Source organism: Chenopodium album, chromosome 8 (assembly GCF_948465745.1).
Source record: "Chenopodium album chromosome 8, dcCheAlbu1.1, whole genome shotgun sequence".
NCBI classification, from domain to species: domain Eukaryota; kingdom Viridiplantae; phylum Streptophyta; class Magnoliopsida; order Caryophyllales; family Amaranthaceae; genus Chenopodium; species Chenopodium album.
In genome coordinates, this window is record NC_137841.1 from 5,317,232 (window position 1) to 5,327,884 (window position 10,653).

Sequence of the window (10,653 nt, forward strand, 5' to 3'; positions counted from 1 at the left end):
TTCGTGTTTGCTAATTAGGGTTTGATCACACTGATCAGTTAATTGCATCTTCTACTTGCAAACCTAGGCACCTAGTCTATTTATAATTTCATTATAATTAGACTAGGGCACGAAGCCCAAAACTCCTTCTAATCCTCTACATGGCCGGCCACCTAAAGTGATGAGGCCCATCACGAGCCTCGTCCTCTAATGCTCGATCTAGCCCCTTTGTGTGACCTTATAGGATCCGTCTAATTGGGCTTTGGGCTATTTTACTAGTCCAAAGATCGTTAGTACCTCTTGCTATGGCAAAACGATGACCCAAAAGTACGAACTTAATTATCTCCATAATTTGATCCAATTATATATCTAGTAATTGCACACGACGAAAACATAACTCCTTCATAACCCACACCCACCACAAATCGCATCTGAGGCAATGTGTCTTATGTGGAGTTCATGTTTTATAGCCAAGCAGACCAAGTAAAGTGGCACAACTTTGGAGGACCGTCAATACCCATATAAGACGCCAAACAATATCATTTGAGCTTCATGTATCATTCCTCATCTGGGAAGCCCCTAATTTTCCCAGCCAGTAGGCTGTTCTCATAGAAAAAGCACCATGTTTGGTAGGCCACCAGAACTTAGAATCATTTGGCAGATTCAGAGCTAAAGGGATTTGCATAATGTGGTTACATACCTCTTCTGGGAACAATTGTTGCAACACCTCCATCTTCCATTCACCACATTGTTGATCAATTAAATCAACAACTCGTAGCTCTGGGTCGAAATTGGTGTCATGAGTAGGAGTCACATTTCCAGGGATCCAAGAGTCAAGCCACACCCTAATATCCCTTCCATTCCCTACCCTCCAACTAAGACCATCCAAAAGCAGAGCCTTGCTTCCCCATAAGCTCCTCCATGAGTATGATGGGTCATGACCACGGTAAGCCTCCAAAATTGAGCTATTTTTGAAGTATCGGGCCTTGAGTATTGCATGGAGTAACGGATTTGGGTTGTTGTAGAGTCTCGACATTTGTTTAGCTAGGAGAGCTTAATTAAACACTTTGAGGTGTCTAAATCCCAAACCCCCATCGATTTTGGTTTTACACAAAGAGTCCCAACTGTGCCAATGCATTTTCCTCATAGTCTCTGTAGACCCCCCACCAAAATCGAGCAAGTAATGCATGAATCTCATCATTCAATGTCTCCAAAATTCTGAAAATACTCATCATATAAGTTGGTATCGCCTGGGCTACCGCCTTAATCAAAATTTACTTTCCGGGTTTAGATAGGAGCTTCTCTTTCCACCCTTGGATTTTCCACCAAGTTCTCTCACGTGAATATGTACTTCGTAGTGTTACACTTTTTTTTTTCTTCTTCTTTTTTTTCTTCTTCTTCTTCTTCTTCTTTTTTTTTTTTTTTTTTTTTTTTTTTTTTTTTTTTTTTTTTTTTTTGTACAAAAAGCTACCTTTAAATATTATATTTCTCTTCTCAATATTATATCTCTCTTCTCTCATGGATCCCACCCAAACCCACTACTACTTTATTTATTTTATATTTATACTTCCTCTCACATAGTCACATTCACTAATTTTCAATCAACTATTAACCCTAAAAACATTAATCAAAGTGGTGCATATAAAGTGTGTCAAAGTTTAAATGGGACTTGGGTCAATAGTCAATTTATGGACTCAGGGGTTATTTGACTAATAATTTAAATTAATTAATTTGGGTTAATAATATTAAATTAACCTAATTTATTTTATTTTATTTTATTAATTTGATAGGTTCATTTAGAGGATTTAAATTCAATATATGGATTAAACTATAATAAATGCTTCGCGATTACTAACTCAAAAACCCAATACACATTATTAAACCCCAACCCTAGGAGTTCTCTTTATTTCATTTGGGAGGAAGAGGAAGCAAAGAAACTACATCAGAAAATAAAGAAAACCTCTCATAATCCTAAACATCTCCAAAGAAAACCTCTCAAAACCTAGAAGAAAAACAACAATCATCAAGCACACCATAAAGTTCATGCCTCTATAGAGATCAAGTCTCGTTGGTCCCCAATCAAAAATTCACGTCAAATATCTACATCAACAATCTTTGATCGAGATCAAGCCTCATCCTCATCAAGCGTCCCTCAATTAGAAACTCAAGTCAAAGTTCTACATCACAATCAAAAGAATCAAGTCAACTCGTGGATACAAATCAAAGTTTAAGTGGAAATCGAATTAGAGGAGCAAATTAGAGATTACACCCATAAATTATCAAATTAATAAAATTAACATTGTTGTTTCATTTGTTTTGAGTTTATATTTGCAAATTTAATTAAAGTTTGTCTTTACAAAGAAAGTCTTAGTTTGAGACCTTTGAGTCAAATAAAAAATTAAAAGTGTTCGATTTGTTTTGAGCGGAATATCAACACCAAATTTTCATATATAATACAACTAAAAGTATGCACCTAACAGAAAAGACCATACTTCGAAGTTTGAGCATTTTTCAACCTCCAATAACCTTATGTCATTAATCAGTCTAATGATATATATTGGTATAAAATTGTACTCATATTTAAATGATACTCGTATTATCTTAATACCAACAAAGAATCGTATTAATACTAACAAAGCATTTTGCGTTTATTGACATTAATGACGAAGTACATATCATGGTAATGTCATATAAGCATAATTTTATACCAATGAGCATTATTAGTCATTTATGACTCAAATTATTATGAGAGGCATTTCCCCCAAAATTTCATTTATGTTCATACAATCCTATTACTCCACTCATTCATGAACTAATGTATATTATCTCCATCCCTATTTATTTTATTTTGTCCCTTGTGTAATATTTGGGTAATTTTTTTATAAAAAATTTGACCATAAATTCCCATTAATTTATGGAATTCATAAAGTTTTGTACTTGTAAAGTTATATAAAATCTTGTTGAATTTATCTCATCTAATTCTATATTTTATTAGTAATACTAAGCATTAAGGGTTTTTTTTTTTTTAATATTCGGGTATTAAAAATAGAGCTATATATGTACTCCGTACTTTGTTATGAAAAATTATAATTTGGGACGGAAGGAGCACTGGGATCTAGGGCTGAGCAAAACTACCCGAAAACCCGATCCGCAACCGTTTCGAAAATTAGGGTACCCAATACAATCTATATCTATAATCTATAATTCTATATAATTAATTAATTAATATTAAAGTAACAACCGCTGACATCATACTATTTTAAAATAAGACACATGTCATGTTGTCATTAAATATTTTCCCTCCAAAACTATAAATGATGTCATCGTTTTGTATTTGTATATTATTTAAAAATTCTGGTCTATTACATTATTATTAGTATCAAATTTTGAAAATCGGTCAATTCTATTTAACAATAATAATTTAATTTGTCTTCATCGGATACTATTTTGTCATTCGATTTTTCTATGAACTTTTTTATTTTTAATATTTTATGATTTGTTTTAATAATAATTTTGTTTTTAATTTTGGTATGAAAGTATTATTAAATTTAGGAAATTTTATTTGATCAAATCGTGCATCGCACGAGACTAAGGGCCTGTTCATATTTACTGAACTGAGCTGAATTGAACTGAACTGAACTGATTGGAGCTGAATTGAACTGAACTGAACTAAACTCAACTGAACTGAAAAATTAAAATGCATAAAAATATATGAAAATGTTTATGAAAATTAATGATAATATATATAGTGGATTGTGAAAAAATATAAAAGTGTTTTAAAAATAACTCTGTATTTTAAATTATTAATTTTTTGTGTATTATATTTTAAATATATATATAAAAATAAAAAGTATTCTTCAATATTTTACTGTGGTCAATCGTTGCTTGTTGTACTCTACACAATTTTGTTCGTTTACATGAACTAGGGATTCCATTCACGCACCAAGTTGAAGTTATGGGACCAACAGAAGATCATACTATGTACGATGATAACAGAAAAGCAGCTATGGATATTGTACGAAACCAAATAACTGATCAGACATGGGAGTCAATTCAGAGGAATGCCGAGGTAATGGAGCAATTTAATGAAGAAGAAGAAGACGAAGAACTAACCGATTATGAAAGCTAGTAACTGTTGTGTAGTACTCTCATTTTGTCAATGAGTTCAACTATAAAAAAACATGTGACCATTTTGAACGACGAATATAATTTAAAATAATAATAATAATTATTATTATTATTATTATTATTATTATTATTATTATTATTATTATTATTATTATTATTGTCGTTGTTGTAATATGCTAAAACATCTAAAATAAAAAAATTAACAACTGAGCTGAACTGAACTGAACTGATTAGAGCTGAATTGAACTGAACTGATTGGAGCTGAACTGAACTAAACTGAACTGAATTGAAAATAAGTAAATATGAACAGGCCCTAATCTAGTAACCATAACAGTACGAGTACCCGTTCCAATAATTTGTTATCGGGTACGGTTATTTGGTATCATTTTAAAATTAAGGTTACCCAATATGATCCAATAAGTATTTTTTTCCTACTTAATTTTTTTTTAAAAAAAAAAATCTAAACTCTTACTTTACTTCATAATATAATATTATTAATAGTTTAGTCAAGATCCTGAGGTATTGTTGGTAATTAATGTTAAATGGTTTCATAATAATTACATTATTAAGTTTAATAATCATTATTGGATATCTTTTTATGTATCCGGTAATCAATCCGAAAAATTCAAATACCCGAACTAATGAGTTCGATTTATGAATATTACTTTTAAAAATACGGAGTATTGGTTATCAAGTACCCGAACAAGAGAGAATTACCTGGTTTGGAACAAGAGTGGATTACGGTAGTACCTGGTGGCCGAATGTTGTCAACGTTCTGGTGTGATCATAGTCGATAGATGTGATTGGAGAGTGGAGAAATTAATAAAAAACCCATCTCTATTTCCCTTTTTTTTTTTTTTAATTTTTTTTTAATTTTTTTTTTTTTAATTAAAATCCAACTAAATCCACCACTGTTGCTGACTCAATCTCTCTCTCTCCTCCTCTTCTCGAATCCCTCTTCTCATACTGTAGTTTCAGAATGCAGTGAACTTGATTTGTTGCCTTTTCCTGGTCTGGTAAGTAAGCTTGTAAAAATGGCGACTTTTATCAATATTTATGAAACCCTTAAATCTTTTTTCTGTAAATTATAGATCCATTGTCATTTTTAATTCTTGAATTTTGTCATGATTTTATCATAGATTCTCGAGTATTACTTATATTAATGATGGGTTTATTTGATGAAGCTATTTGTCGAATTGGGTCTGTTAATCTTGATATAGTTACATGAAATCTTAACATTTGATCTTTTTTCAAAAAATTTCAAAATTTATTATTATTTTTTGATGGGATTTTGATATTGGGTGAGATTACTTCTTTTGCTAGGTAAATTTGGTGGTACATACATTTGCAGCTGAATTCAATGGAGGGGTATGTGGAATACTCCATTTCATTTCTGTTTAAATCATATTGTATTCAATTATTCATCAAACTTTGATTTCTGCAGTGTGGGATATTCATGATTTTTTTGTTGGGTTTTTAATTTTTATTGTTGTATTAGGGAGAGTGAGCTAGAGCTTCTACAACGATATCGGCGTGACCGCCGTGTGCTTATGAATTTTATGCTTTCTGGTAGCTTGATTAAGAAAGTTATACTTCCTCCTGGGGCTGTTTCATTAGATGATGTGGATCTAGATCAAGTCAGTGTTGATTATGTTCTTAACTGTGTTAGAAAAGGTGGGATGTTAAGCTTTGTTTGAACTCGAAACCCTAACTGTTGTATAAATTGTTTTGATTGGATGTTTGCTTATTTCATTGATGTTAATAATGTAGGTGAAATGCTTGAACTCTCTGAAGCTATCAGAGATTATCATGATGGTTCGGAGTTCCCTTTTATGGTGAGATAATGCTTAACTAATTCAAAGGTGTCATGAGAGTACTTGTAAGGTCTGTCGTCGTGAAATAATTGTGGTTGTTATCTTTGCAGAATAGTGGGGGTGCTAGTGATGAGTATTTTCTTGTTACAAACCATGAACTTTCTGGTTCACCCCCGAGACGAGCACCACCACCAGCACCATTAGTTGCCCCACCAACCATTCTTCCGAGTTTGTCAAAATCGGAGGTGGTTGATGACGACTTGGAATCGAACTCAGAGCCTTCTATCCAAGATTCGTCTTCAAATGTTGATTTTCTGTCTAGAAGGAGTATGTCTCAGGCTGAATCTTTCAGTTCAAATCAAGCTAAAGAATTGACAGTTGATGACATTGAGGACTTTGAGGATGACGATGACTTGGAAGAAGTTGATAGCAGAAGAGTTTCAAGGCGAATGCCGAATGATGCGTCTGATCTTGTGGCTGTACTACCAAGTTTTGCTACAGGCAAGTATGGTTAGGCATTTATGTCATGCATGTTATTTTTATCTTATAAGTGGAGCCTGCATGCATTTAAGATCAATACTGACCATGCACGTAATGTTTGGGTCTAGTCCAGAGTCTTGACTAGGGTGCTGAATATTCTGAATATAGTGTTGCTACATCAGTGGTTTTCAGTTAAGATATTGTGTCATCTAGAATGGTTATTCAATATATGGCTTAGATTAGTAGTGGTTGATGCATGAGAAAGTTATAAAGGCTTGTTTTTGTAGATCTCTACTACCAAATCTCGAAGATTTGTGTATGCTCATACTTCTTATGATGATAGTAAAAAAAAGCACCAAAAATATTTAATAATTAAAGAAAAGTTTCATCTAAACGAATCTTATGTTGATAGTAAAGAACTGTAAATGGTTAGAACTGGATTGCCAGTGCTGAGTCAATGGAGTGACAGTAGTTTGATTTATAAAATTTCCTCCTGAATCAACTGCACCTACACCACAGCTTGGGCCATAATTGTTGAAGCTTGCTTTCTGAATTTACCTTCTGAGTACATGAACATTCAAAGTTCCTTCAACATTTGTGCAAGATCTTCAAAAAGAACACGTGGGAAAATCTTTCCAGGATTCTTTTAGAAATTTATACAAAATGAGTAGTAGACTAGTCGTCTTTGGAAATTCATCCTTGGCATTAAATGGTCTACACTACTCTCTCAACTTATGTAAGAAAACAGCCAAAGTGACAGCTAATGTATTTTGGGCTTGATATATGAAGCGGATTTGAGTTGTATGCTTTTAGAATGGTCAAAATTTATAGCCCGGTGAGATATTAATTGTTGCAAGTATAGTATAAATAGCATAAAAAGTAATAAATTGAAAAGCCTAAATTGAAATAGATGTGCTTCACTAATAAACTTTCCGTTGATTCGCCGAAAAGAATATACCAACTTCATTTAATAAAGTTTTACTCACTTTCCATTTTGGTTTGTTCTTTAAAGTTCTATGATTTTTACCAACTTAGATCTTTCCTCTTACACGTAAACTCTATACTCCCTGAGTTTTCAAAAGTTCTACTTGCTTTCCATTTTGTGCTGTTTCAAAAAGTTCGACTCATTTCTACTTTGTTCCTTTTTTGACAAACTCCTATACTAGTTTATTACTCTTACCTCATATATATATATATATATACACACACACACACACACACTCTCTCTCTCTCTCTTTTTCTCTCTTTTACTTTATCTATCTTTTTCTTATGCCCACCCATCTTTTTAATCCATTTCTCTTACTTTTTTCACTTTTTTTCTTAAACCTACCCATTTTATCCAAAGCATTCCTAGAAATAAGGTGGGTACAAGGGATGACAGCGGTCCCCCCACCTTTTTTTTTTTTTTTTTTTTTTTTTTTTTTTTTTTTTTTTTTTTTTTTTTTTTTTGTAAAAAAAAGTTATAAGCAATTTGTGTGTAGAATAATGATAAAGAAGAACGGGTGGTCTAGTGGCTAAAGTGATCACCGTTGTTAATTTGAGGTCTTGGGTTCAATCCCTCTAACTAGTATTATTTAATGAAATCATGTTAAACTTTTAAATTACCTTAGCAATTTACATAATTTTTAAAATAATTGGTCAAATTACAAACCCAAATTATTGATTGTAATAGGGATTTTGGGCAAAAGTATCTGATCTTATTTATATATCTCAATTTAAAGTAAATTGTCTAAGAGTTTTTGTTAAATTATAGAACAACTTCCTTAATCCGTCCCCCATGATGAAAATCCTGGCTTCGCAACTGTAGTCAACCTTATGGAAATAGAGGGAGTATATTTTTTACGTACCTTTGGCCCACTCTCTCCCTCTTTTCCTTGAAATGTATTCAACTCCCCTCTTTTTTCTTTTTGTAAAAATACTAAAGGAAGCAAGTGGTCTTTAAAACTTTACTCTTTCTTATTGCATTATACTACGTATCTACAGTGGGTCAAAAAAAAAAAAAAACTACGTATCTACAGGAATTTTATGGAACTTCAAAGAAAAAAGGTATTATATAGATTTATCGTGTAAACTATGTTTGCCATTGTAAGATTTTGCTTTAAATATATTAAGGACTTAATTATGAAATTGGTTGCAGTGCATGACTATATTAAATACAACTAACGAATCATCTATTGTTCTTTGTCTGCTAGTGAAGTTGCACTCTGACAAATGCTTTTGTGCTACATACTCAATTTCCCACAAGTATATTTCAAATAATTATCTATTGCTGCATAAGGCTGATGATTCAAATTTATAAAATTTCTTTAGGAAGATGGTTTGTCATGATGGGAATGCTAATAATTTTAATTTTATGTTTACAGGTATCGCTGATGATGATCTTCGTGAAACTGCTTATGAGATCCTTTTAGCATGTGCTGGAGCTTCAGGGTATACTGTCAGTCATGGGCTGCACTTTATATTCATTTGATCATTATGTATTGTCAGATAATGCACATTAATATCAATGCATTCCTTCCCTTTCCTCTTCTAATCAATGAGCATCTTTCTCATTCTGCATCTCCCTGTATGTGACGAGTAGTGGTCTTATAGTACCATCAAAAGAAAAGAAGAAAGAGAAGAAGTCATCCAAATTACTGAAAAAGCTTGGGCGTAGTAAAACTGAGCCTGCTGCAGCTGAGCCCCAACGTGCACCTGGCTTGGTTGGTTTGTTAGAGACTATGCGGGTTCAAATGGAGGTAAGTCCATATAAAGGCTTTTAGTCTCCATCCATAATTGTTTCCATTTTGTTGACCCTGTTTCTAATCAAGAGGGCAGTTCTAGCAGTTTCCTTAATTGTTCTTGTAACTGCTATGCAGCTAAAATTCAATTGCGGTCCTTAAGGTGATACAGTGTAAAAGCCTTGAATACATATAGAAAAGAGTATCTTATATAACCAAGAGATTTCTACTTAGTCCCTTGTGCTATTTTTGGATCTAAATCTACCTTGTGCGTTGTAAAATAATATACTAGTATGTAGTAGTGCTTTGGCCTTGTGGGTAGTCACTTCTAAAGTTCAAAATTTTTAAGAGTTGGTGAGGATAAAAATAAAGCTAATATGGTAAAAACATGGCATTATTTGGGATTCAGTATGTTAAATTAACTTGGACTAAAATATGGTTCATTAAAGGGGGTAGGGAAATAAGTGATATTTTAACTAGTCATATGTATTCCCCGGGTGTGGGTTGTCGGAATCTGGGTCGAAAATGCTGAATAAAATTGCTGCTCACTATATCCAAGTTAGCATGTTGGAGTGAGAGAGTAAGCTTGTTAAGAATATTTCAAACGGTGTTAGAATTAGATTAATCTGGCATCTGACATATCTCTGATTTTTAAGTTAGATAACATGCTAATGCCCTTTATACCTTTTATTTTGGCTTGTAAATTCAGATTTCAGAAGCTATGGATATCAGAACAAGACAGGGCTTGCTTAATGCTCTTGCTGGAAAGGCAGGAAAAAGAATGGACACCCTTTTGGTACCTTTGGAATTGCTATGCTGTATTTCGCGCACAGAGTTCCCTGACAAAAAGGCATATATACGGTGGCAGAAAAGACAGGTAACATCCTCCGTTTCTTTCACTTACCCTGCACGTGTTGTCATTTTCGTGTCTGTAGTTAATACTTGCCTCACGCTTTGTACTGGCACGAGTCTGGACAAATTTATATATGCACAGGGTCCATGTCTTGGTTTATGGCTGACACCATGATGCCAGTTTCTAGATATTCTACAATTAATATCCATGCTCGGTATAATTTTGTGTCAGTGTAGTTAAACATGTTGGAGGAAGGGCTCATTAATCATCCCGTTGTTGGTTTTGGAGAATCTGGACGGAAGGCCAATGAAGTGCGGATTCTTCTAGCTAAAATCGAGGAATCTGAGGTGGGTATTCTTTACGACTTTTCTCTGTGTCACCTTCCTATTATTGTTCTCTGAGGTGGGTATTCAAATTGTTTTGTTTCCTTAATCCCCCAAGTTTAATGAATTGCTTTACTTTTGCTTCACATATATATTTGTATTTTTTTTTCCAGTTCCTTCCAGCAACTACAGGAGAACTTCAAAGGTCGGAATGTTTAAAATCTCTTAGGGATGTTGCTAATACTCTTGCAGAAAGGGCAGCTCGTGGTGACTTAACTGGTGAAATTTGTCACTGGGCTGATGGCTATCATCTTAATGTTCGGCTGTATGAGAAGTTGCTGCTTAGTGTCTTTGAT

General features: G+C 33.2%; 1 protein-coding gene across 1 annotated transcript in view; it reads left to right on the forward strand.

Annotated features, from left to right (window-relative positions):
• The first annotated feature begins 4,879 nt into the window (after positions 1-4,879).
• The window catches only part of LOC145642662 (protein unc-13 homolog), a 16,418-nt gene continuing 10,644 nt past the window's right edge, over positions 4,880-10,653 (forward strand). Inside the window, exons 1-10 of the mRNA XM_081693842.1 lie at positions 4,880-5,123; positions 5,431-5,475; positions 5,606-5,781; positions 5,878-5,942; positions 6,032-6,422; positions 8,765-8,831; positions 8,983-9,139; positions 9,831-9,998; positions 10,211-10,321; positions 10,471-10,649. Of these exons, the coding sequence (XP_081549968.1) occupies positions 5,468-5,475; positions 5,606-5,781; positions 5,878-5,942; positions 6,032-6,422; positions 8,765-8,831; positions 8,983-9,139; positions 9,831-9,998; positions 10,211-10,321; positions 10,471-10,649 (1,322 nt within the window). The 5' untranslated portion in view covers positions 4,880-5,123; positions 5,431-5,467. The remainder of the gene's footprint in view (positions 5,124-5,430; positions 5,476-5,605; positions 5,782-5,877; positions 5,943-6,031; positions 6,423-8,764; positions 8,832-8,982; positions 9,140-9,830; positions 9,999-10,210; positions 10,322-10,470; positions 10,650-10,653) is intronic.